This window comes from Astatotilapia calliptera, chromosome 6, assembly GCF_964374335.1.
Source record: "Astatotilapia calliptera chromosome 6, fAstCal68.1, whole genome shotgun sequence".
NCBI classification, from domain to species: Eukaryota; Metazoa; Chordata; class Actinopteri; order Cichliformes; family Cichlidae; genus Astatotilapia; species Astatotilapia calliptera.
This window is the reverse complement of record NC_137427.1, coordinates 17,973,126-17,999,320: the sequence shown is the minus strand read 5'-3', so window position 1 is coordinate 17,999,320 and position 26,195 is coordinate 17,973,126. Positions and strand designations below refer to the sequence as shown.

Sequence of the window (26,195 nt, the reverse complement as noted above, 5' to 3'; positions counted from 1 at the left end):
TTTTGCTGCCAAGGTGGGTTTAATCTGATGCAGCTGTAAAAAGCAGGAGACAAGTTAGAGAGAAATCTGGATAACATTTTTTGTTTGAATGGAAGCCAAAAAAAATAAATACAAAATCATTCAATTAATGGTGGCACAGCAAAGTTGACCCCCCCCCTCTGAAAAGTGTCAAGTCAAATATTCACATAATTTATATACCTCCTGGTCTAGGGAGAAATACTCGGATGACATATTTTGGGTGGGTGAGAGTGAGTGAGTTTATATTCAAAGTACAAGCTCATCACAGCATCTTAACCGATGCATGTCAAATCTGCGAAATGAGATTGTCATGGCTTGAAGGCAGCAAGTAAAACAACCATAAGAAGTGCCTTCAGTCATTCACACCTCATTTCAAGCATTACTGCAAGGGCCACGCCACATTATCGAGACTGAACATGCTACTGAAACTGAGGTTCCTAAGGGAACGGGATAAACAGTATTAACATTAAACTAAGGATAAAAAAATACAGCACTTTGTGTGAGTAAAATAAAAATGGACTTAAAGCAGTCTTCTCACCACTCTTCCCCTCATCAGTGTGAAAGTAACTGTACACAGGACCATTGACATGACATGAAAAATGACGACTACACTGCTTCCAGATCAGCCTCGCCTCATTCTTATAAAACTGGTTTGCATGTTTCTGTGACCACCACCACCGACCACCACCCCACCTAATATACATGTCCCGTTTTCAACATGAACACGTATACAAAGTCAACACAAGCACACACACTCGCACCAGCAGGCTCACATCTCTCCATGCTCTTATTATGTTTTTTACTAAATAATATATCCAAATTAAACTCTTTGGAGGCGCCCCCTGCTGTTCATATCTCCCCGGACTCTCGCTCTTCCGAGCTGGACCGTCGGTCCCGTTCGCACGACACTGATCTCTCTCGTTCCTTTTCCCTGGCCATGTCTGGAGAGGTGGACCTCTCCCTGTCCTCCCAGTCTCTGTAATCTGCTCTGTCGCCACGCCATCCATCTCCTGCACCCTCCCTCCATCTCTCCTGAGACACTGAGCGCTCTCTGTCACGGGTGTGAGATGATCTGTCCTTGGAGGATCTGAAAAAGTGAGAGAGAGAAAAAACAAAAGAATCACTGACGTCTGCTATGGAATGAAAATGCTGAAGAAAGGTCCATGGTTAGAAAGATGGTTGGTAATATTTGGCTGGTTACATTTAATTTTAAACTAATTATTACACATGTGACCACAAAACCAAGAGGTTTTGCACAAAGTAGCTACTTGTCGATCAGAATGTACCACACTTTCCCTTATTTATGACTAATAGGTATCATATTTTACCAAATGCACATCATTGTCTATTCTTTAAGAACTGAAACTAGCAGCTGAGACCTTAAACTCATCAGCTTTTTGTTTACTCAGGTAATAAATGCAATGGGAACTAGGATAATATTTTCATACTTTAGGACAAACCACTGGTTGACGTTACAGTGGCTATGTCCACCTTTTAAATACAGTCTATGGTTTCTGAATGTCAAAATGATCTATAATCCAAGAAGAAAAATGATCAAGCACCTTATATCCACATATTACTATATATAATGAATAGATGTTATAAATATGTGCAACAGTGTGTAAAGCTCTAGTACTTGTAGTATTCATTTAAAAGAATCACTTGAAACTATTTAAAATTGACCTTTAAATTCAGATGTTACGCCACACAGGTCATGATGCAGATTTCTGCAAGTTTCAGTGATGAATAAAATCTGCACCTTTTCTTTTTGCGTCTGTGTGAGTGGGAGCGTGAGCGATGTCTATCCTTGTGTCGATGTTTCCTCTCCCTCTCCCTCTCCCGATCCCGTTCCCCACCTTCTTCTCTGGAGTGAGAGGAGCGGTGGCGCCTTGAACGATGGGAGGACGAACTGCCTCCATCCCTGGATAAATCATTTTCAGGGAAAAAAAAAGAAGAAAAGGATATTGTTTAGGTCTTAAAAAAAAAAAAAAAAAAAAAAAGGGTTGGCTGTACTGATGTGTGCTATAAATTTAGATAAAGACTTTGTGGGAATTCGGAAGCATTTTGTCTTGTAAATGACATCCTGCACGAGAAGTATACGTCAGTATACGTACGAATTTGCTGTTTTCCTCTCTGCTCTTTTACCAGGAAAGCAGAGGTTTGAGTATTTTTGTGGCAACCCCACTGCGTGCATTTACAGATACCGCACCATTCGGCTTTATATTGTGTGAAATTACAAGTCGCCTTGCCAACCTGGGAAAAAAACTTATCAAGTGATGCTTGCATACCTGTATCGGTCTCCACTCCTAGATCTTGACCTTAAAAAAAGAGACACTTCAGTTTCCCGATGACTTGAAACCGTTTCACAGTAACGACAGATTCTGATCATTTACCTCCTTCGGTCCCTTTCTCTCTCCCACTCTCGCTCTCGTTCCCGCTGTCTTTCTCTCTCTCGCTCCCTTTCCCGTTCTTTCTCCCGCTCCCTCTCCAGCTCCCACTGTCGCTCTCTTTCATCTTCTTTTTCACGTTCCTCTCGCCGCCTCGTGCGCATTCTTTCTTGTTTGTCGACAACAGCTTTCTGAATTAAAAAAATAAATGAATGAAGTCAACACAACAGGCCTAACAGGGAGACAAACCCCCGAATCTGTTCTTATCCCTCACATCTTATGACTTTCTGAACTGATCAAACTTGTTTGACGTGCAAATTAATTCTTCTTGTTTTCGATTTGATTCCTTACGTGTTTCTTGTCACTTTGAAGCTTTATTTGGAAAAGTGTTATATAAATGAAATGACTAAATTGGATACAGCTGCGCATACTGCCTCCTTAACTGTAGTTTTTATAACACTGTACAGATACATTTGTGGTACTAATCAATACTCATGCATATAGTAGCATAGACCTGCTCCAGGACATCCTTACCCTTAGCTTTTCAAGCTTCTCACGGATTTCAATAAAACCGAGGTGCAGCTTCCCCCCAAAGTGGTCAGCCAGGCGGCGGTCATTGTCATGGAGACCCAAGTAGGCAGAGCACACCTCACACACTCGCAGTTTTTGCTGTTGAAAGCTTGAGGCAGGCATTGAGTTCCGGTAAATATCCTGCAGTCACAAATGTTATGGTTATAAGGAGCAGAATAAAAATTGTTCAACCTGCATCTCATTATTCGGACCTATTATGCAAGCTGCAGATTGGGAGCTGATAAAATGTGTGTCCGATATGAGTTCTGTTACTTTGTGAAGAGCGTGAAGCTGCTCTACTCAGACAGGCAGGTTAACACTGGCATGAACCATGAACTCGCTGTCATTAAACCACACATTTAACCTTCATCAATGGTGTACACAGACTAGGCCATCTGTTCCACCTACGAGTGCATCCGATCCCCAAAGTCTGGTTCACTTAACTAGTGTGTTTGCTGTGACTGCGCCCTGGTACGGTGCTGTTGGAGTCAGGCACAGTATACATGTAGTGTGATCCCAATCCCAAAACCACTTTATTTCTTAAGTAATTAACAACTGAGAGGACAGTGTGTCATTTACTTCCCCAACAGTGCCACAAAAAGCATTAAAAATCACAAAATTTTCACAAGTAAATGGCATGAAAGAGAGACCAGGTGTGACAGGAGTTGAGATGGTGAAACAAACTGGTGTTTACTCAGGCACGGACACATAAGTAGAGTAACTGCGAGTGGGGCTGGTGAGCAAATGTGCTCGAGAACAGTAAACAGAAATTGCACCTCTCATGTGGCTGCAAACATCTTACCACTTAGGTAGGTAACACATTTCTAACCTCTGCTTCCTTCTTTAATGCCCGGGTCTTCTCCACTTTTTCCAGCAGCTGCTGGGCCTCTTCTACATTCCCCTCGCCTCCCAGCTGCTCTGCCCGGGCCAGCAGCTTCCCGATCTCTTCGTTAAGCTCGTGGACACGTTCAGCCTTTTCATGAAAGGAAACAAAAAGAAAAGAAAAGAATGCTAAGCTAATAGTTTTTAGGCAGTGTGTAGACTTTTCCTGTGATAATTAGAGCTAAAAATGTCAACAGTGCGTCACCTTCGCAGCCACTTCAGCGCTGATCTCATCCTGTGTTTCTGCTAGTCTTTTCTTGGCCAGCTCAGTTCTGCGGTCACAGTCAGCAATGAAAGACTGAAGGTGTTCAGCGGCCTGAGAAAAAATACAGAAATAACCGAGAAATATTATATTGCAGGATTCTCAAGAATATTTAACAGTGGCTGAACTAAATAGTCTGTACCTGCTATGAAGTGAGTTTATAAACGCGGCTATAAAACATTCAGTTTCCAAACATTTCCTGCTCTCATCTTAAGCAGTTGTTTAAAGCTTAATAGCAGCACTTACACCATACGTTTGATAAGCCTGGAGAGAGGGATGCCTTCTCATTAACATCTTAATGTGGTGTGGACTAATTTACCACCTTCCAGGCTATTCTATGACATCAAAGTAGCCTTGTAAGCAAGGATGTTGTGAACTGTGTTAATGAAAAAAGAAGCTTATCAACCCTTTGGAATTACCAGGATTACTGATTTAATTACTCAAATATGGTTTCATCTTCAGCCAAGTCAAAATGACAAAAAACACAAAGTTTTACTTTAATGTCCACAAAAAACACAGTGACTTAAAATATATACTTCAGTGCTGGGAAAGGTAAGTGAACTTTTTGCTAATGACTTCTGGAAAAGCTATGTCGGACATCAGTCCACAAAAAAGATAAGCTAAAGACAGCAGACTACAAAATTGTGGAGCATGGTGGTTTGATTCTGCTTTGCTAAACCAGGGCTTGAGCACCAAGTGAGGAACTATACATTTACATTGGTATTAGGAAATTTTACTTGGAAATGTCAGGGCGGCAGACCATGACCTGAAGCTTAGCAAAGACTGAGTGACACAACAAGACAGTCATCAAAAGACCAATGGTGACTGGTGCTGCTAAAAGAGGCTTGAGTTACAATTCAAGGGTTAACTTTACTCAGTGAGTTCCTATGTTCAATAAATGCATGAAAACCGAAGTGACATAACTTGTCAGTTACTCTGAAGTCCATGAGTCTGTAATACATAGACCAGACAACCATATTTTATGAGTGATTTGATGAATAACCTCTACAGAACCTCTGCTAATGCTAGAGGCATTTTTTGCAAATGTAAAGGAAAGTAAATTTGAAGTGTGCAAAAATATTGATTAACGTCTTTCACTAATAACCCTCTTGATCAAAAATTATGATGATCCTGAGTTAAAATTAAATACATAATTATTCTTGAACCGGAATTAGTTTTTCTGTGTTAGGACATTCCAGTAAGTTTGGACACAGGAAAACTTACTGTGTCCAAACTTACATTCATATGAACAAATGAGGGTGTCCTACCTTCTGACTAGTAGTGTGTATTTCTGTGTGTTTCTGAACAGTCTTTTAGGTAGAGCTTGAAACTAACTTTCTCAAGAAAAGTCTTAGCAATCAAAGTAGATGTAGTGAGTTCAACAAGACATTCAAGAGACTATCTTTGTGGGTGTGTGCGTACAACTTACATCAAGTTCAAAGAAGTATTCCTGCTCCTTAGAGGCAATCTCGTAATCAGCTCGGAGTGCCAAGTCATGCACTTTCATGCACTCTCCCAGGTCCATTCTCTACAGGAATCAAAATGACAATGATGTTAGCTGACTGCCTCATTTTACTCGTACGTTTTAGCCCAAAATCTGAAGAAGAACAAAAAAGCTACAAGATAAAATGTCCTGGACACAAGAATTTTCACTGATGTCACACTAAAGAATCCAAATGTGATACCCTTTAACTTGAAGCAAAGCTAACACAGGTCTGATGATTTCCATATACACTATTCAAACTATCTGTTTATATTCAGTGCTCTAGGAATTAAATTGACTGTCAGTTTTAATTTGTAGATGTTCAACTTCGGAAGAGTCTTTTTGAGTCCAGTCCAGTCGAAGTTAAGGAACAGAAAGTAAGAGGATAAGTCAATGAATAAAAGCAACAACACATCATCGGAGTGGTAAAATGAATCCATCTCACGATCTGGCTCTAATCCCAACTCATATTTGTAATTAAAACAAAGTCTATGACTCTCAGGCCACATCCCCACTAATACATTTGAATGTTTAAGTACAGTTTTAAATGAAACCAAACCAGCCTTTTTTTCAGCAGCCAATCAAAGAAAAAGCTCACCTCAGAGTCGTTGGCCTTGTGAGGAAGATAAAGCAGCATGTTTTAGAAAGTGAAACTGTGCGCTAGCTAGTGTGTTATGCAAAGCTGTTCTAGTAGAGTGGATCAGTAAAAATAGAAATGCTTATTAGTATGTTTGGATATGTGTTTATTTCCCATATATATAAAAGTTATTTCATTTCAACCCCATTGACAATGAAGTAGAGCTCAAACACATCTCAGCTCTCCATACATTTCCTGTCAGCCTTGTGTGTGTGACTGTATTTACTGTATATATTATACGGCTGTGTGTAAATATGATAAAGCTCTCCTCTGTGTGTTCAGGCGTGCGTAGACACGATACTCACGGTGCCTGAGAGGATGTCATGAGGACATGAATCCAAGAGGTGACTTTTGCAGACTCGCTCATCTGTGAATTTGATTCTCTGCCGCATGGTGTCACCTTTACAAAAAAAGAAGGAAACCAGAAAAGCAGGCGTTCATGAAAAGTACAGTATTTTACTATCATACTGGGTTATTAGCCCGCACCTGTGACTGATTAAGTCATACATCTCTAACCACTGTAGCATCCAGGTACAGTAAACGTGTCCGATAAAACTCCTTGTGGTTAAAATAATAATAATAAAAAAAAAATACTAGGGAGGAAATGGAGGGAAGAAAAAATGAACACATGACTATGAGCCAAATAAAATGCCGACATGATGTTTGTTTTGGATTGGTTTTGTAACAGATGTGTGCGACAACCTAACTTGCCAAGCAAACTTAAATACAACAGGTAGCTAGCCGGCTAGTTAGCATGATTTGTAAAGCATGCCGCACTGTCACCATAAAGTATGCTGGTTAGCTTGTCGGCTAATGCTAGCAACAGTCATACACGCTGCTGTTTTTGTAAGTAACCAATCTCAAACACAGCGAGGCCCCTCTCACCGTCTCTCCCCGTCCCCATGAGCTGGTCCAGCATCGCTCGCATCTGTGCCTGGGCCGACATGTTTATGAGTGCTCAGATAACGTCGCCAGCAGCGGTCTTCAACACATGCAGCCTCCTCAACTGCAAGGCCTCGTCTCTTCCTCCAACAGCACCGACCGCGGATAAGTTTTCCCACCAAGAGGAAGACTCCGAGCCTTTAACCAGCGAGCTGCTTGTGTACAGCGTTACTTCAATGTACTGGTTATCCCTGCACTTCAACAAAAGCAAATAAATGTGACTTTGTGACGTTGGATGGCTTCGGGTCGGCCGAGCAAGTGCAACGTCTGTTTGAAAACTGCTGCCCGGGTCCGCCGGTCGGGTCGTGTGGTGAGTTGAGACAACGGTGACTGAATTTAGACGGGGCCTTTGTTCGCTAAGAAAATCTACACAGAAATAAGTAACCAGTTCCACTGTCACACAGACAGATTTCTAGCGAGTCAGCTAGAAGTTATCAAGTTTGTTCAGCGTCCTCTCTTCCTTCTTCCTATTCCCCCTCCATGCGCGTCCCCGCGGAGCGCGCTCTAGTGCAGCGGCGAAGGAAGTGCTGCAGTCAGCCTCGCGGGCTTGTTTGGTGACGTTACATATCACCAACAATTATTATTGTTATTATTATTATCATCCTGCTTTGTTTTTTTCTTAGTTTTTCGGTGTCCCCCCACACAAACATATAAACTGTTTAAAGTGTCTCTGATCTTACAAATAACACATAGAAACATGGTTGCAAAGCTAAAATGTTCAGCATATTTAGAAAATATGTGCTACTGTCACTGGCCAATACGTATAATAACTAATTTGATATTCACACATATATGAATATCAAAATGATTGGGATCCTAGAGCAGACTCATTGCACAACACTAAAGACTACCTAAAGTTATAAACATTGTGAATAAGACATTGAAAGTTACGATTTTTAATATGAGAAGGATTGGCTAGTCTCAAGTGCCCACTCCCAGCTGTGATAAGGGGGATGATATTTTGACACTTCACTCCATAGAGGCCTTTCTTGGTACCAGGCTGTAAACAAATGTTCTGCCATTATAACAATGAAGTCTGTGTGGGCTGACTTGCTTTTGGGCCCTGCCTCAAGTGGCCACTCTCAGAACAGCAGTTTTAGGCACGTCTGCATTAGCTTCATTTTACAGTCTGTCAGGCTGGTACATCATTCTTAATTTATGCTACTGTTGTGTCTGTTGCAGTCCTCCAAAATCCAAACATGATCAACATGGATGCTAGGAAGGAAAGGGAGTGGCAGCAGCATTCTTCTGGAATGGGAAAAGCACGAAAAGACATCAAAGTTTAAAAAGTAGACTATTAAAAGCACAGACAGTGGCTTTTTAACATAAGTTTCACTTCAGCTCTTCGTAATGTTACAACTTTGCTCTTCTCTGCAGCTGGATGATGGACCAGCAACAACTCCTTGTACCAGATATTTGAGACTGCCCCCACCTGACAACAGATGCACTCTGCAGGTAGATGGGCAGTCCTTAGCTGCCCATATACTGCCAATGCACTACCACTGCTGAACCATAGTTTCCTCATGAGTGTTACCTACTGCATCAGCTTGTAAAGAGTTGTGGCAGTGCATTCCTTTTTTCCATACGTTTTTTAGTTTCTCCACCTGTCTGCCTCAGTCTCATAAAAAGGACATGGCTTGAAAGCATTTAGGATTTTTTCCCCCTTTGATACAGTGAGGAGGGAATTAGACTTTGGTGGTCAAAGATCACTCTCCATTTCACCTGCTTTGGTGCTCATTCTGATTGTACAGGTAGAACAGCTCCTCCAAGAGGATGGCACATCAAAATCTGCAAATTTCAGCTCTCCGTAATGTTATGACTTAGAGATTTCAAGGGGCAGGCAAGTACACAAGGAGAGTTAGGACAGCAGACATTGTCAGCAATGACTAGTACTTTCTTCTTTGTTTGAGGAGGAACATGAGGAGCAGTGACCTCCAGAGGGTTACACAAATGTGCATGTTTCTAACCAAACTGTCACGAGTGACATATGTCAATAGAAAAGAAAAAAAAAATCTTGAGACCTTAAGATAAACAAGGAGATCATTTAATTTGTTTTTTCTCATACTTTTTAAACTCATTTGTCTCATTGAGTCTAAAAAGTTGTTTCTGTCCAAACAGAGGTGATAAACATAAACACATAAACTGGCTGCAAGTCCTGATTTTACCCCAGTTTAAGATGCAAAGAATTATAACCATCGGCTAGTATTTTACGTTATTTCTCTTCAGTTTCAATCCTGATATTATAATAAGCTGATAACTGTGATTGGTTGCTTGTACAAAGGTTTACTGTGTTAAATATGAACATAGTAAATAGTTCCGTAAATTTTAAATAAAGTTTAAAAGGCCCTTAGTGACTTAACTTCAGCTATGTGTATTTTACGGCCACATGTATCTATCTGTAGCAGACCATTCAACTATAATAACAATACATTAGGATGGAATTACTCATCATTTACCTGTCAAACCGCAAGCTACGCCCATACAAGGCATCCCAGTCCTACCCATATGTGGTCCAACCCTTAGAAACGTCCCATTACCGTCACAAATACAGGAAAAATGGCGGCGAGTATGTTGCGGCTCCCGCTGCGACTTTCCTCCAGAAATATGGGGATAATGACCCGTAATACCGGCTTGAAGACCTCACATATACCCAGGACGACTCAAAGCAGGACCGCAGTGTCTACGCCGTCTGGAGCAATTCTACCGAAGCCGGAAAAAGTGAGTTTCCAACGTTCAGTTTACAGAGGTAGCCGACCGGAGTTTACGAGTGGGCGGGACAGCGGTGGTTTGACGGAAGCTTTGACGAATAGAAAGACAGGATACGCACCGGACTTGTTAAATCAGCAAATGAACGTTTGTTTTGTTAAAGGGAGAGGCTGTTAAAGGAAATAAGTCACTAGTAAATTTAAAGATCATTTATTATTCAAAGACTCGTTTTATTTGGCGAAATGTAGTGTTGTGTCGTTAAAAAATACGTCCGCTGGACAGCCGCTAATGTTGGCGAGTAATTTATAGACTTGAAGCCTAAACTCGTCGATGTTCGGGCAGGACATGTCCAGTTGGTCGCAATAAAATGTCGCAATAAAAACACGTTAATAAGAGAAATTGATATTTAATGATCGATGGACGGAAACTGCCGTGAGGTCAAGGGCTAAAATGATCTGCTCTGTAACCACACACACGTCGTCCACTCTTTTTGGGCCTTCGACATTTGTATATGATTCTCTGCTGGAATCTGCTTCACGACTGTCTGAGGGCTGTTAACTCAAATACATGTATTCATATGGAGATACCCATCGACCATGCTTTCCGGAGCCAAGTCAACATGACTCAGAATAGAGCTTCAGTGTAAGGATGTAATGACCTGGTGACATCAGTTGTGCTTTTAGTGAAAGCATTTTGTGTTTCAGATATTCTGAAACACTCCTGCTAGTTTGGCCTCAGTTTTGTTTGTTTTTTACCTGGAAATTTGTAAAACGTCAGCTCTGTTACAACCAATCTCCCCTGAATCCAGCTGTGCCACAACACCTGCAGAAAACCTAGTTATGTTTAGTGATCTGAATAGTTCTTGCATCCTCTTGGTTTAGCCATAACTTTTCTCATTGTTTGATTTTTGCAGACACCATTTGGTCTCATCCGCATGACATTAGTGGTGGTGCCTTTCCTTTATGTGGGAAATCTGATCAGCAAGAACTTTGCCGCCCTCCTGGAGGAGCACGACATCTTTGTCCCTGAAGACGACGATGACGACGATTGACCTAACTCTGGAAAAGTAAATGGTAAAGTTCAAGTGCTTATTAGCCACACCTTATGCAATCTTTAAGCATTGAGGCTGGGACCTTTAGTCACGGTCTTCTACTGTGTAAAGGGTGTGTCAGCTGCATGTCAAAGGAAGTAATCTGTGACATTTTTCCAGTGATGACAACTGTGTTCTGTTTTTTTTTTTTCATTTACATCCACAGGGTGCTTTGCAATATTGACTGAAAGCATACCAGTCGGCACAAGGAAGATGGGGAAGATGGGGCCCTTTGTCTTCCAAATAAACCCCTCTGTCTCCACCCTCTTCCTTTCCCTATTCTCTAATATTTAACTTGTTTTGCCTTCAAGAATTTATCAGAAATGTCATATCATGCGAGGCTATCACAATACTAGTTTTGGCCTCGCTCCTGTTTGCATGTTTGTGTGTGACTAATAAATAAAGAGTCTCTTATGTGGAAAACACTTGTTGTTATTTAATCTTAACACCCAAAATTTTTAATTCTGGCTCATTTTAGGCTTATCAGGTCATGATAACATATATTGCTTTTTTTCCCCCTTCTTTTCTCTTCTCTTCTTTTTTAAAATATTGGCTGGTTTTCTTTCTCAAAGTACATTTTTTTAAGGCGTGTCCTCGTAGGTCACGTAGGTCAGGTCTGTCTTGCTCCCTCCTGAAGGGCAGCGTTGGCCAGTCTCAGGTGTTCATTGAGTGAGCCCATCTCCAGCTGGCCACGCCCCCTTGTGTCACTTAGCTCTACATATGCCTCCTTAAAACGCTCATAAGCGACTTCTTTCTCCTGGAATAAGGACAGACATGGTAAGCATAGTTAGGCCATTTAATTGTTCTAAATTTTTAATGTGTATTATTTCTGTGTGATAAAAGAGATTAGACTGTAAAACATACCTTTGTAAGAGATTGCACTTCATTCTGTAGACAACTGATTTCTTTTTTAAGATACTGAACTTCATTTTCTTTTGCTCTGAGTAGAGTCTGTAAGACATTAAACACAACCTCTTATTCAGTAAAAGGACTAGATGTTACAATCCCTGATAATGCATTGCTTTAAATGGAGAAAATCTTGAGGGATGGCTGTTACGAGAAAAGGCAGCCCAGAAACGTTACCAGTTTGGGACACGTTGTCAGTAGTGGACCTTGGATTCATCAGGTGTTTCGGCCTTTATCATTAGACACCCTCATCCAAGGAGGCCACTGGTTTATGTTACATTGTTATTTCTCTTCTTTCTTCTCTTTAGTTTTCTACAGTTTATTTTCTTCTATCTATTCAATGCAACTAAAACATAATACTTACCTCTTTAACATTTATGGAGCCTCACTTTTTCAAAGGGATAGAAAAGGTGATAGAAGTAAGACAAGAGGGATAAGATAGCAGAGAGGAGAGCCGGATGGGGGCCACCCGATCTGGCTTCCCACACCTCCCCGCCGGATCGGGCTGTATGCTCTACCTCCCCACTGCCTCCCAGAAAAGGGAAGAGGAGAAGAGCGAAAAAACCCACCAGATCAAAAATGCAGAGCTGCCTGCTATGGTGACTCATTGTAAATAAGGAAGCAGCTGAAAGTAGGATTTACAGACAGTGAGTGAGTGCCATTTCTCTGGGAAAAAATGCCTTGTTGATGCTAGATTGCTTTATTATCATAGGAATCAAAGTCACCTGAAATAACCACTCATTACAACCAAGGTATGTAGGTATGTCTCAAAGCACAATATATTGAAACTTGAAGCAGAAGGGCTACAGCAGCAGATGACCACACTGTGTGAATTGTAGCCTGGGCTCACTAAAACTAGACAAAAGAAGATTTGAAAAACGTTGCCTGGTCTGATGAGTTTCTGCAACATTTGGTTGGAAGGGTCAGAATTTGGTGTGAACAACATGAAAACATGGATCCATCCTGCCATGTATCAAGAGTTCTTTATTATTTTGTAGAGAATAATAAAGAATCTCCATCAGAATTTTAATTATCACTTTACAGTGTAATAAAAATGGAAAACATTTGACAGGCAGGAACCTGAGGAAAAGAAATGATTCAAATGCATCCTAGATGTGCTTAGATTCACCAGTCGATTGATTCACCAGAGATGCGCAGGATGATGATGTACTTTATTTCAGCCTGTAGGTGGCGATATGTACTGCAGCTGAATGCTCAACAAAAATGAGGCCAAGAAACAGGTGACAGTCGCCACAGGGGGTCATTAAATCAGGATACAAGGCAAAAGAAAACACTTTGATCCATTTGTTTTTATGGAGTGGGTTCAAAATCCCACAGACATAGATCAGATGCTGTTGTGAGGTTCCCAGTGATGACAGTGACGTCAACATTTGACCTTTAATATTTCCACACAGCTATAAATAAAGTTGGTTTGAGCGTGGGCAAATATATTTTTCAGCTTATCTCTTTTCATATAAGAAACTCTAATCAATACCTCTAATTCTGATGCAGCGCACTCAGTGTTGCAAAGGGATACCACATCCGACCTCTGACCTGTGATGAAATACCGCATACGGCTGATCTCTTCTGCCAGTTTGGCCTTGAGATCCTGTAACAGAGATGTGTAGCTCAGAAATAAGAAGTATTACAATGTATGTGCTTCTTTATTATGTTTCCTCAATATGTAAACGTATAAGAATAAAATAAAGAGGATGTGAAGGTCATCGTTTCACTTTCTAGCACATCATGTTGTTCTGTATTCAAATTCATTTGCAAACAAAGGCTGTGCAGAAACCTGGTTCTCTCTTCTGAGCTGCTCCAGCTCCTTCTCCTTGCGTCCGAGCTCTGTCTCTCGGCTCTTACTGCTGTGTTCAGCGCGGTCCAGCTCCAGGCACTTCTGAGAGTAACGCTCTGACAGCACATCTAACTCAGAGTGCAAGACATCCGCCTGGAGCCTGGCATGCACAAACACACGAGTTGTGAGGTTTTTGTGAGGTCTTAATTATAATGCATCACAACAGGCATGTGGTCAAGTGTAGAACATCTTCAGCCTGCAGCGAGGAGGGCTATGGTACACTTACGCCTGCCCTCGGCACGATGAATCCACATGTGCCGCTCCTGCGAACGACTTCCTGGCCTTCTCCACTTGTCTCTCCAGCTCCTCTCTGTGAGCTGCTCTCAGTGCCTCCATAGCTTTTGATGAACAGTAAGTTAGCTAGTTAATGCATTTGGTAAACAACCTTAAAACAAGAACACCAAAAATAGGCTTGCAGGTGACAGCAGCATCAGTAGGTAGTACTGTATACAGTAAATACCATATATTCTATTTTTGCACCACTGTTTTGTTGCACTATGACTCCAAGTCCAGTTCCTTTTTTGTGTACACACTTGGTATTAATAGGTTTCTCATATGTGTGAGCTGATGATTTCTTGACTCTCATGTATCAGTCAAGAAATGTTAATTTTACTGAATTGCAAATCAATAAATGCCTTTTTTGGCATGAAATACGTTTTAGTGCAGGTCCCTAAAAAGTTAAAATTTAGATGAAAGAATGAATTAATCAATTTCTTCACTTAGATGACGAATAAAGAAGAGTCATTTCAGTGCAGTCGTTTCACACTGTCATCCTCGGTAGGTCTAATAATGGCTGAAATGATTTGTGCACAACTTTAATCTTTTCCAGGATTTAGTCTGAGCCGTAAGAGGGAATTCGTAGAAAACACCCTCACTGGATTAACTGGCTAAGAGAGTGGATGGATAGTTGCATACTGCCTTACGGTCATAAATTAATGGTCCCTCATACCTAAAGCAAGATCTTTATTTTCAAAAGATTAACTTTCAAAGTAAATTGGAGTCTAGTATCTACTCTACTATTGTGATGTTTAGGACTGAAGGAATTCAATCTTGATAAATGATATGACTGTGTAACATGCATGTAAGGGACCAAGGGCTAAGATTCATAATTATTTATTTTAGTTAAAATAAATACTGCACCCTGCAGAGAGCAAAAAGCAAATCCTCATGTTTAGCTGAAGCTGCTGTTACTGTTGATACTCCGTGACTCACCTTTAGCAGCTGCTTGGCTCTCCTCCTGTAGCATCCTGTCTTTTTCCTCTTCTAGCTTTTTTATCTCCTTGGCATGCTTCTCCTGCAGCTCCTGCAGTGCTTTCCTGTGTGCTACTTCCATGGCCTCCAGTCTGGCCCTACAAGGTGCCCCAGTGCCACAGGGACTCTCCACCTCTATACCCATGGCCGCACACTCCCTCTTAATGCTCTCCACCTGCTTTCGAAGAAAAACAGCCTGGAAGATTGTTTTATAGAAAATGTGTAAGGGTAGAGAGGGAGGAGGTGAAAAAAAAGACTGAAATCCCGATCCCTGTTGGATAATAGTATAATTTTCTTGCCCTGACTCTGTGCATCGCTTTTTTTAAATTGAAAGTTCTCTCCTACCTCTTTTTGCAGTGCTTCAGCTGTATTCATTGTGATCTGGGCGCCATTTATGGATGGAGGAGCCTCCTTCATGTTTGATGTATCAGTTTGTGACCCGGTGACAGACTGGTTGACCTCTTGAGGTGGTGAGTGATCTCTCTGGGGAGTAAGTAGAGATGCAGATGCCTGTGCGGTGCTTGACTGATAAGCCTGGGTGCCTATGAGAGACTGTGAGCTCATGTCCTGAAATGACATTGTCTCAAATTCTACCCACTTCCTGTTAACTTCAGAGTCCATAGTTTCAATAACAGGCACAGGTACACTCCCCTTTTTCAGCTCCATGGACTCCCACCTGCTGCCCATCTCATTGACGGGGAGCCCCTCCTCAAACCACTTGTTCCTCTCCTCCAGTCGTTTTGCCTGCTCGCGGTCCCAGCACTCCCCTTCCTCTCTCTGACTGGCTAGCGATAAGTCCGCACCCAGATCTCTGTCTGCTGCTTGGTGGTGGATTTCGGTCTGGTAGGAGTTTGCAGCTCTAGTGGTGGAGGTGCAAGTGGCAGGTTCATAGCCCGAATCCTTGCAGGTGAACTGAGCAGGGGGTTGGCATGGTGACGGTCTCCGGGAGAGGGGGTTCTCTTTCTCGCTGCCGATGTCTGATTGGCTGAGGTCCGAATGAGGGAAATACAGGAGAGTAGAGTTACACATTCAAAGAAAGATAAGAGAGACAAGGTCCGCTGCAGGCAGACCACCCAATCATAGCCGTGCTCCACAGAAATGTTCAGATCTTGTTTTTGGAGACTGAGGATTTTAGCACTATGATAAACATCAAGTATTCACCATGTACGGTGTTTCTGTTCTGTCTGCCACTAATTAAGATCAAGAGATACCAGTAATTTTAATTTAATTTAAGATCATTTACTGCTTTGGTAATGAAATGCACAAAGTCTATGAAGTGCGCAGGTACAGGGCTAGTTAATTCTATGAAAAAAAATAATAATATAAAACTATAAAAATAAGAAAGTAGAAAGAACTTTTGCAATGATGCCTCACAGCAAGAAGGGGTTCTTTTGACTGGCTGGGCCTTTTGTAAGGAATTTTCATGTTCTTCTTGTGCATGTGTGGGTAATCCAGCTTCCTCCCACAATCCAGAGAGATTAAGTTAACTGGTGATTCTAAATTGGCTGTACGTGTGAGTGTGAGCATGAATAGTTGTCTGCCTCTCCGTGTTAGCCCTGCGACAAACTACCTGTCCAGACTGTAACCTGCCTCATCGGCTTGCACCCACCTCGACCCAGAATCGCCTTTATTTGACAGTTTCAGTGAAGAGAGACAAATCAGGGAAATGACGTACATCAAACAATCCAGCCAGACTGCTTTACACGCATCAGGTTCTAAGTTAAATGAAATGACTAAATAGTGTATGTATGTAATAAATAGTGTATATGGTTCTTGAAATGAACTCCAGTTCCAGCAGCTACAACAGTCACAGTCTGCTGCATTAAGCCTAATGCATTAATAATAGTAATAAAACAATGTAATATGTAAAAGCGAAACACACTGATCACATATTCTATGTGCACTAAGAATTTGGGTACATTTTGCAGATATTATTTATTTTCTGAATATTATTACAATATGTTTACACTTTCATGTGTTCCTTAAGTCCCCATTAAAGGATCTGAACACTTTCTGTCTCACTGTCTCCCACCATAGTGCCAGACTCACTGTGTGTTGTTCTGGATCGCCTGCTTCAGTAACTTCAACCAATTTTTCCGAATTCTGGATGTCACAGCAGAGAGAGTGAACACTGCTCCTTTTGTCTGGGGCAGATCAAGAGACACAATCGCACGCGCACACACACACACACACACACGCACGCACGCACGCACGCACACACACACACACACACACACATACACATATACGCGTTAAACAGGAAGCAGCCAAACATCTTTTTGTCTGGCTGTGAAACTGGGAGTTGGGGGGGTGGAGGTGCGATTAATTGACCTGGATGACTGAGAACCTTCACAGACATTAATTGACAGTGTTTTCGTCTACTGAGCAACACCATTAATAATTGAAATTGAATTCAATTTTATTTATATAGAAAAAACAAAAGTGCTGTAAATACATACTTGTATTTGGAGTCCATAGTTCTTGTCCACATCACAATCTGACACATTCACGCAGGACGTCAGGTCGATCTCTCCATCCAGGTCATCTGACTGCAGCACGACAAGAGCAGCATAACTTTAGCTGAGTCAAATAAGGTCACAGTTCTCCCCCAAACAATTAATTTTTCAGGAAACTGACCTACTGGTATCAAAAAACAAACTTCATAAAGTCTTCCTGATTGTGCAAAAACAGCACACCAGAAACTGCTTTAGTGTCATACCTCCTTAGCCTCTGAGTCTCTGTAGTATCTCAGCGAGGTGTCACCGAGAACAAACCAGTGTTTCCTCCACTGCGGAAAGCACAGTAAACATGGACAAGGATGAACTAACTGGTGCCATGACCATCAAATCCATTCGTTGGCATTCATTTCTACAGTATGTAGACTCTTTTCAAGATGTTTCACGATGATGAGTCACGTTGGTGGTGTTTTGAGCCTGTCTGGCAGGTTTTATGAGGATGTGGTTAAAGCTAGAATCAGCATCTTAGTTAAATATAATACGTTTTTCAAAAGAATACCTTTACCTTGCCATGTTCATCCAGTCTGGACATCCACCCCTTTGAGAAACAACATCTGCAATTAAAGCGATACGAGCAAACAGAATGAAAGAGCTCTCTTTGTGGTTTATCTCTCACACTTCATTGTGAAACTAGAGGAAGCGGAAACTGTCGGAAACAGACGACTGCACTCTTGAGATAACTAATACAGATCGACGCATGTGGCGAGGTGCAGATAGAGAAAAATACAACTGAACAGGAACATTCAAAGAGGAAGATGTGTAGTTTCTGTGAACCATCAAACTGTCAGAGGGAGAAAGGAAGGGAAAGGGGAACCGACGGTACATTATTAGAACGATAGTACCAACTGAAAAATACTCACCGTGTATGACGAATGTGATCCGTTGTTATCGTAATATGAAGAGGAGGAGAAATAGAGGAATTAGGTTGGAAGAAGTGCCCGATGTGATATGTAAAGAGGATGTCATAAAAGTTTCACACATACAGAGGTGCCTACATATGGAAATGCTGTGTGAACTACTAAAAAAAGTTTTCAACAGTGAAACAGAAACATTGTTGAACGTTTCATTTCGTGGTCATCCATCAGTGTACAGTGACTCAGCTGTTTTAGTCATGACAGCACAACACTGCAAATACAGGAAACAGTTAACTGAAACCGTCCTGGAACCTATTAATAAAGATGATAAATCGAATGAACATGCTGCCCTAAAACACAGAGTGCTAGGTAATGACTTCTGCCTGCGAGTGTGTGTCTCTGCGAGGGGCTGAAATACATGAATGACCTATTTTCCTCCAAATGCTCGTGTGATATATACAGACGCAGGAAGTCATGAGACAGTGCTCACCTGTGTCTGCAGACGTTCAGGAGGAGCCGGTCGCTCATTCACCTTGGAGGATCTGTGTTTTCCACTCTGGCTCTCTGAGGTCTTTGATGGATTAAACAGACAGGATGTTCTTGCCTTTTTAAACACAGCTGTTTGTGATAAACATGCCTGCAGTGACTGCATCTTACCTGTGTATGAAGAGATGCTGCCGATCGTCTCCGAGACGATCGTCCGTTCTCAGAGTCTCGACATTTCTCCCGTCTGTCTCTCCCTCTCTCTCTGCCTCTCCCCCTCTCATCTGACTCCAGCCTTGAACTGTAGAACTGGCTCGATCTGTCTATTTCATCTTGATACCTTAAAGTTAATGTGTAGAGGAAATGAAAAGAGGAAATATGTTTTGAAAGTGAACTTTTGCAGACCTCTGCAAAAGGTTCAAGAGCATGTTTATTTTCTCAGGCCATAAATTAATGCTATCAGTTACCACATCAGATAAATACATATCTTCAAAGAGTTTTCTGCCCACTAATTTTCCAGCTAGTGAAGGAGTGACGCACAGATCACAGCAGATTGTAGTGCACAAGTCCAGACTTTAAACACTAAGTGAAGCAACTGAACCAAAGTATTGCACTAACTGTTTATGGATTACAGCCATTTTTATACAATTATCAGAGAGTGCAATGGAATAAGGTCACTGGTGTTTACTGGTGATGTGACTGCTCATAGAAGTAGCAGGATGAATTGAGCATTTACAGGGCTATACTTTGTGGTCAGGTTCTGCCAAATGCCGAGAAATTGATTGGACAACTCTTCACGGTGCAAATGGATAATGACCCAAAACATACTGCACAAACATCTCAGTTTCTCAAGGCAAAGATTCAATGGCCAAGTGAGTCAGCTGATCTCAGCCTAACAGAGCATGCCTTTTAATTTTTTTTTTTTAAACTGAAGCCAAAAACTGAAGGCGGAGAAAGCAAATAACAGCCAGCCGGTGGCTGCCCTGAAGACCTACCAGAGCATCTCAGAGGAGATAATTCAGGCAGTCACTGACTACAAAACACTTTTATCCACTAGTTTCTTTTGTAGCAGTTAAGTAGTGAAAGGCAATATGAAGTGCTGTTAATGTTGATTTTGGTTCCTGCAACATTACAACTGAAGATTTATAAGGTTTAAAATGTGGTAAGAAAACTTCAACTATAACTGCTAAAGCCTATTTTGGCTAGCGTGTGCATCTCAGAACCTCTGTCAGTCTTGGATGAGCTGAATATTTCTGTGTCCAACCACATTTCGGTTGGCATTTAGGTAAGGCCCAGTTAGGTGTTTAAACAGATGCAAGTGCTCAAAACTAGCAGTGAGACAATGCCACATCACCAACCTGTATGTCCTGAGTCTCTGGTCCCTGCATGGACTGGGACTCTGGTTCCTCAACCTCAGCCCTGGAAACTCTTCTTCTGATTCCACTTGGATCTTGGGAATATCAGCCAGCACTATGTAATCATCTATGGTCATCCCCACCTTAGATTTAGAAAAGATTTAGCATGTTAGCATGTGGCAAGACTGATTTTTATATAGTGTTTGTTAAACAAATAGATAATTCTAAAAACTGAAGCAAGTGCAGGAGTGCCTTAAATCTTCATTTCATTAATATGGCATAATGGAATATTTACTTTACCACTTTAAACACTTCCTAATGAGTTTATTGTGTCAGTTGCTAGTTGTGAATTAAAGATTAAGTCTTTTTTCATAGGTTTAGTCATTCTAAGTGCCAGAAAGGAGCATTATCCACAGTATGTTCATTGGCTAACAACTCAAGGTTGACAATCAGCCAAATTCCTGCTCACACGACTTATTTACCTCCTCAGCATCTACAGCAGCCTTTTTGGGTTCAGAGATCAGCAGGGTGTCCATGCCTCGTCTAATGGCGCTCCTGCTTCGGTCACCTATGACTTTGTTTTTTCCTTCATCGGCTTCATCTGTTCCTGTAATTGTAGCTTGTGACAGTGATCCACCAAAGACTTGCGAGACTGTGCCCCGCCTCGATGACGAGGATCCAGGTGAGGCCGGGATGCTGAGTAAAGAGTGTGCGGACCCCTGCCATGAGTTTTGTGGACTCAGCCTGCTGTCTCTGGAGCAGGGTTCTCTTTGTGGGGAGTGGCTGGTGCCGTAGCCGTTCCTGGCTGGTGAAACGTCACGACTGTTCCGAGTTCGAGTGTTGGTCAAGCTGTTGACAGCTGTTCTGATTCGTGGGGATGGTTGGGATAGCTCATATGAATTTTGCTGAAGAGCCGACGAGCCACGACGGGAGATAGACTCGAGATTTCTGTACAGCTTCTCAGAGTCTAAACTGTGCCTGTTCGAAGCTTGTGATGGACTTCCTGACTCTCGACTATATCCCTTTATAGCATCATATTCACCATTCTGTGAGAGCAAAGAGCCTGCACGCCTGTGAGATGGTGTGGCCCTGGAGGGAGACGCGGTGCGAGAGGCATTGGACAACTTCCGGCAGGATGGACTGGACCAGCCTGATGTATGGCAAGAAGGACCATATGATGGAAGCTGTGGAGAGCTGTGAGATGAAGTATGAGACCGAGTCTGACTCCTACAGAGGGAGCTCCCTCTCTGAGCTCCCACAGGCGATTCGGTGAGCTTGTAGCGTTCTGGACTCATAGAGCTGTGACGTGTCGGAGAATTTGTCAGGGAATCTCCTCGTCTAAAGTTTGAGTGGTATGTGTATCTCTGCGGGGATTCACTTCTCCAAGTTTCCTGCATATACGTCTCATGATTTCTTCGCTGGGAAGGCACTCCCAGGTTGACGTTCCTGTAAGGGACACAGGCCTTGGGCTCGGGAACATAGTTGCTTGGAAGGGGATGCCCCCGCTCGTAGTAACGAAACTGACGTTTTTTGTCCTCCTCAATCTGCTGCTCACCATCACCTCTTCTGTCGGGAGAGAAGTAACCGCTCTCTTGTCCCCTATCTCCCCAGGACTCTGAAAATCAAACAAATCTGTGATCATTGCCTTAATGTAAATGTAAATAGCTTATCAGAGAGGATTATCTTTCTGTAAAATGCTCATGATGGAGTTTAGTTCTAACTGGGATGCATGCCTGTGACTGACCTGACGCCTGGCGGGACCTGTTTCTCCCTCTCCTCTCATCCATCCAGGAGCTTTCAGTGCCTTGTGGGGGAGAGGAGTCCAGCCGTGTCATTTCTCTTTGAGCCACACAGTACCGCTCCAAGCTGGGGGATCGGCCCCTCTCTGAAGAATCCAACTGATTTGGAGAGCTGGGAGAGGTAGCAGACAATCAGTCGATGGGCGATAAATTGTTATTTGAATGCATCTAAAGTGTTTGCTCAAGTTAGTGAAGAAGTGCTTCAAGAACATCTTTACACATCTGCTGTGCTGTCAGTCTAAGATTTCCATCAGCTTTGTCTTTCGTTAAACTCTTGGCATTAAACAAAGAAGGAAAATAATGTTAATCTTCTTTTTCCATACAGGAACTTTCAGAGGAACTCAGAACTTAATTATGATCAGCAGAGGAAACCATCAAAACAGCCCCTGCTCACATGGTATTTAATTTTACGTACAAGAATTTTGGAGGTCGGGCTTACAGGTCAGAAGGATTAAGACTGATCACGTATTCATTTTATGGATTAGCACCGTCAGTAGGTTATATATAAAATATATATTTCTATAAACAGCATTGATTTTTTTCATACGTCAATTAAGTTACAGATTAATTTAATTATTAGCTTAATCAACTTAATTATTGGCATTATTAATGTATTAGTTAGGTGTTATCATGTACTTAATTCATCATTTATATATCATTACTCCTTCTTAGTATGCCATTTATAAAAGCAGATGTATTCTTAAGACCATCTTCAAGTTTCAACAGATTTTTCAAATAAATATAAAATGCTAGAGGAGTGTGTAGAGACTCACCGGTGCTGCTGCAGCTGTGATAAGAGGAAAAGACTCAGTGTACCGAATATAGAGCCTGAGTTATAGTTAGAGACTCTCTGAGATCACTACACTGTGAGAGAACAGTGCATATTCAGTGATTTGAACAGATGCCCCGAGTGCTACGGTAGTTATTATGGAAATATGATGAGAGCAGATTTTTGTCCACACAGATGAAGTGTATAAAACACTGATGTAATTATTACATTTTATGTTGATAATTATGCACCCCTTTCTATGCTGAATTTCCAGATAGAGAAGCTCACTGTGTCTGCACTATCAATAAACAGATCAGTTATCATTATTGTGGCACCACAACATCCAGCACCATCAGCAGTCAATCAGGTCCTCTTCCTCCTGAAAGCCCCACTTAGTCTAAACCTTTTCCTCAAAAGTTTAGAGCTCACCAAAGCAAGAACATTTAAAATATCAAGAACTATATATGTTGTTTTTTTTTAACTATCGGCACTTTAGACTCTGGAAGCTAGGGATCAAGTGAGGTTTGTGGTTTGCTGCCAGTGGTACTGGGACGTTGTACAAAAATGGTGAATAAAAAAAAGGAGGACCAAATTCTTCCTCCAAATTCATCAACTTCATCTCACATCGACGTCTTGAGGCTTGATCCTGGGATGCAATTGAGTGTTCCAACATGACAATGACCCCAAACACACATCAAAACGGGTTTGGAATGGATAAAGCACGCTTAACATTAAGCTTTGTGAATGGTCGTCTCAAAGCCCCGACATCAACCCTATTGAGGACTGAAGCCACAGTTGTGTAAGGAAAACCACAAATGTAAATGAACTCTACCAATACTGCCATAAAAAGTGATCAAATATGTATCCAGAATTATGCCAGAAACGACCAAAACAGTTTGGTTGAGGTGCAACTTTTTAAGGGACATTTAACCAAATATTAATGAGGGTATACTTTTGACCCTGTGTGGATTTAAGAAAATCCAAAATACATTAAAACTTGTGCACCCAGCTCTTGTTTTTAAAAATCTATACAGTGGACATTACAGTTCACATTATTAATACCCCAGAATTACCATGACATTCACACCCATGATGAGTGTACATAAATTTATGATCACAACTCCATGATTGAGCTAATGGATGTTATTGAGCTGGCCAGTCAGTGATACTCGTTCACTAACTCAGTGTATATAGTACAGGCAGGTTCTTGGTAAAAAAGTGGTTTCTTAAAAACGGGACACTGGATACACTCACCTGGATTGTATGTCAGTATCACCGATATTAAGTTCCCACTCAGGACTCAGACTGTGCTCTAGACTCCACTCGTAGGTCCAACCGCCTCTGACATCATCACTACTGGCACTTGTGGTCACCTCAGACAGGGCACATGTGTCGTCATCATCATCATCTGTATCCTGGTTTGTGGGGAGCAGAAACATATCTTAAGCATTTGGATTAATAGTGACAATTAGATATTTAAACTAAGAAAAATGCTGTCAATCAGAATGTTTTGTCTCTATTTTTGAAAACTATTTCAACTCAAAGTAAAAGTGTCGAAATAATGTCTGCTTTTTTTTTTATAACAGTTCAGTAATAACATGTTTAGCAGTCCTAACTTGGATAACTCAACCAATTTAAAACCAAAAAAACGACAGAATTCAACAAATTTATGGGAACCAAAATTGTCAGTTTGGCATAGTGACTGCAGCCTTGTCTAATTTGAATTATTCTGCAATTCTTAAAAAATATTTAACCTCCTAAAAGTGCAGGTTTCTCAGTTATTTGGATTTACAATAAACCAGCCAATGCTTATATCTAATTATGACCCACTAAAAGCTTCATACAGCAACTATGTGATGGCATGTGTCTACTCACTTTAAAAATCAAACAAGTCACAGCAAAACAAACTGAATTTTTATACAAAAGTAAAAAACAAACTAACTTGCTGAGTCTGAGCATTAACACAAATTCCACTTACTGTCACTGATCACTGACCTTCAGGCAAATCTGCTGTCAAAGCTGTGTAGCCACTTCTGTCTTTGCTTCTCCAGTCGTTCCAGCTAAGCCAACACATCTAGCCTGCACAGGACGTAACTCAAGCTAGTCTCTGGTCATGCTCATCATTATTTCATTGCTCCAGTGCTTTTACATCACCAGAACTGCCCACTTACTGTCTTTCTTATCATTATCTTGATCTCTCCTTCTGGTCAGCTTCTCATTAACACAAAACTTTTTCTTCTCATTTTAGCTCCTGATGCTTCCTGGATGCAGGACTAAATAAAATGCATTTGTTTTACTCTGTTTTCACTTGAAAATAAAATCTACATTCGAGTCATGATGTTGACTAACATAAGTTTCACAATGACATTGCTCTGAATAATAAGTTAAGTGGGCCGGTGTTGCACGAGGATATGTGCCTGCATGTGTAATATGGGCGTATCAGATTACAACCTATTCCCTAAGGATGGTAATGAGCTTTCATTAATTAATGATACAGAATCAAATGCCACCATCCTTCTCCCACCTCCACAATTTTATCACTTGGTAATTGTATTACAGGCTGACATCATTCTTGTAAATTGTCATTTTATTTGATTTTAAATGTTTATAAAACTGTCGTATAAGCAAAGAATCTGAGCATCTGGGTAGTCAACCTGAACCTTTGGTACACAAATATATAGAACTGTGCAATGTTGACCCTGTTTTGCACCCATCGTATGAATTATAAATATGGGCTGGTTACCTAGGAAACAAACCAAAATTATGTTGCGCTTGTGAATTGTTTTTGAGCTGTTGGACTGAATAAATCACAAAAGAATGGATCTACAATTTTCATCACCTCAATGAGGGCTTCCAGTCAGAGACCATAAGGGTAAGGCGGTATATCTGTGCTAATCAGAAAGTAAGTTCTTCTTTAAATCTGTGTTAATCCAAACTTGACCTTTTATCTTGTGGATATAAGAATTCATAGCTTCATCATTTTCAAATTTGTGAATAAATTGTTTAAAGTTTTATCAAAATTCTTTCTTTGGCTGCTTCACCATAACAAACGATCTGCCTCCAACCTTTGACTCTGCTTAGCACAGAGATCCTGACCATCTGTTCAAGTCAAAGCAATTTCAATTTTATTCAATTTTATTTATATGGTGCCAAATCAAATGAAATCAAATTAAATTAAAGACTCTAGAAAAACACAGAGAAAACCCCAACAATCAAACGACCCCCTTTGAGCAAGTACTTGGCAACAGTGGAAAAGAAAAACTCCCTTTTGACAAGAAGAAACCTCTGGCAATATATGTATGCATCCTTAATGAAGCAGAGGATTACCAGACAGATAGTAGCTAAAGTAAGACTTACAAGTTTTAGGTCACTGTAATAAAGGGTATTAATAATAATAATAATAAATAAATACGTTTTTATTTATATAGCA

General features: G+C 41.2%; 3 protein-coding genes and 2 long non-coding RNA genes across 8 annotated transcripts; 2 read left to right on the top strand and 3 right to left on the bottom strand.

The window, feature by feature from the left end:
- On the bottom strand, positions 1-7,720 carry LOC113024072 (putative RNA-binding protein Luc7-like 1). 2 transcript variants are annotated; one of them, XM_026170693.2, is made up of 10 exons: positions 7,125-7,720; positions 6,545-6,639; positions 5,549-5,647; positions 4,063-4,173; positions 3,805-3,948; positions 2,940-3,116; positions 2,412-2,596; positions 2,307-2,336; positions 1,778-1,939; positions 1-1,105 (listed from the first exon to the last, which is right to left on the bottom strand). In XM_026170693.2, exons 1-10 carry the CDS (start codon positions 7,183-7,185, stop codon positions 868-870), a joined length of 1,302 nt encoding a protein of 433 aa, XP_026026478.1. In that variant the 5' UTR covers positions 7,186-7,720; the 3' UTR covers positions 1-867. The 2 variants fall into 2 exon arrangements, with proteins under 2 accessions (XP_026026478.1, XP_080158993.1); XM_080302867.1 differs by lacking the exon at positions 2,307-2,336.
- LOC145429441 (uncharacterized) lies at positions 7,353-8,751 on the top strand. Its single transcript, XR_013909666.1, has 3 exons — positions 7,353-7,491; positions 8,364-8,470; positions 8,559-8,751. It is a non-coding gene; the product is annotated as an uncharacterized LOC145429441 (long non-coding RNA).
- On the bottom strand, positions 8,150-9,778 carry LOC145429442 (uncharacterized). Its single transcript, XR_013909667.1, has 2 exons — positions 9,638-9,778; positions 8,150-8,429 (listed from the first exon to the last, which is right to left on the bottom strand). It is a non-coding gene; the product is annotated as an uncharacterized LOC145429442 (long non-coding RNA).
- Positions 9,647-11,400, top strand: smdt1b (single-pass membrane protein with aspartate-rich tail 1b). Its single transcript, XM_026170695.2, has 3 exons — positions 9,647-9,899; positions 10,801-10,960; positions 11,144-11,400. Exons 1-2 carry the CDS (start codon positions 9,738-9,740, stop codon positions 10,936-10,938), a joined length of 300 nt encoding a protein of 99 aa, XP_026026480.1. The 5' UTR covers positions 9,647-9,737; the 3' UTR covers positions 10,939-10,960; positions 11,144-11,400.
- On the bottom strand, positions 11,392-24,219 carry LOC113024069 (uncharacterized). 3 transcript variants are annotated; one of them, XM_026170689.2, is made up of 17 exons: positions 24,020-24,219; positions 21,942-22,108; positions 20,680-21,812; positions 20,201-20,340; positions 19,017-19,182; positions 18,850-18,930; positions 18,011-18,043; positions 17,709-17,777; positions 17,449-17,538; positions 17,039-17,133; positions 15,335-15,974; positions 14,951-15,185; positions 13,965-14,076; positions 13,679-13,838; positions 13,379-13,492; positions 11,842-11,928; positions 11,392-11,734 (listed from the first exon to the last, which is right to left on the bottom strand). In XM_026170689.2, exons 1-17 carry the CDS (start codon positions 24,202-24,204, stop codon positions 11,588-11,590), a joined length of 3,654 nt encoding a protein of 1,217 aa, XP_026026474.2. In that variant the 5' UTR covers positions 24,205-24,219; the 3' UTR covers positions 11,392-11,587. The 3 variants fall into 3 exon arrangements, with proteins under 3 accessions (XP_026026474.2, XP_080158991.1, XP_080158992.1); XM_080302865.1 differs by having other exon boundaries at positions 14,951-15,167; XM_080302866.1 differs by having other exon boundaries at positions 14,951-15,164.
- Positions 24,220-26,195: the final 1,976 nt, after the last annotated feature.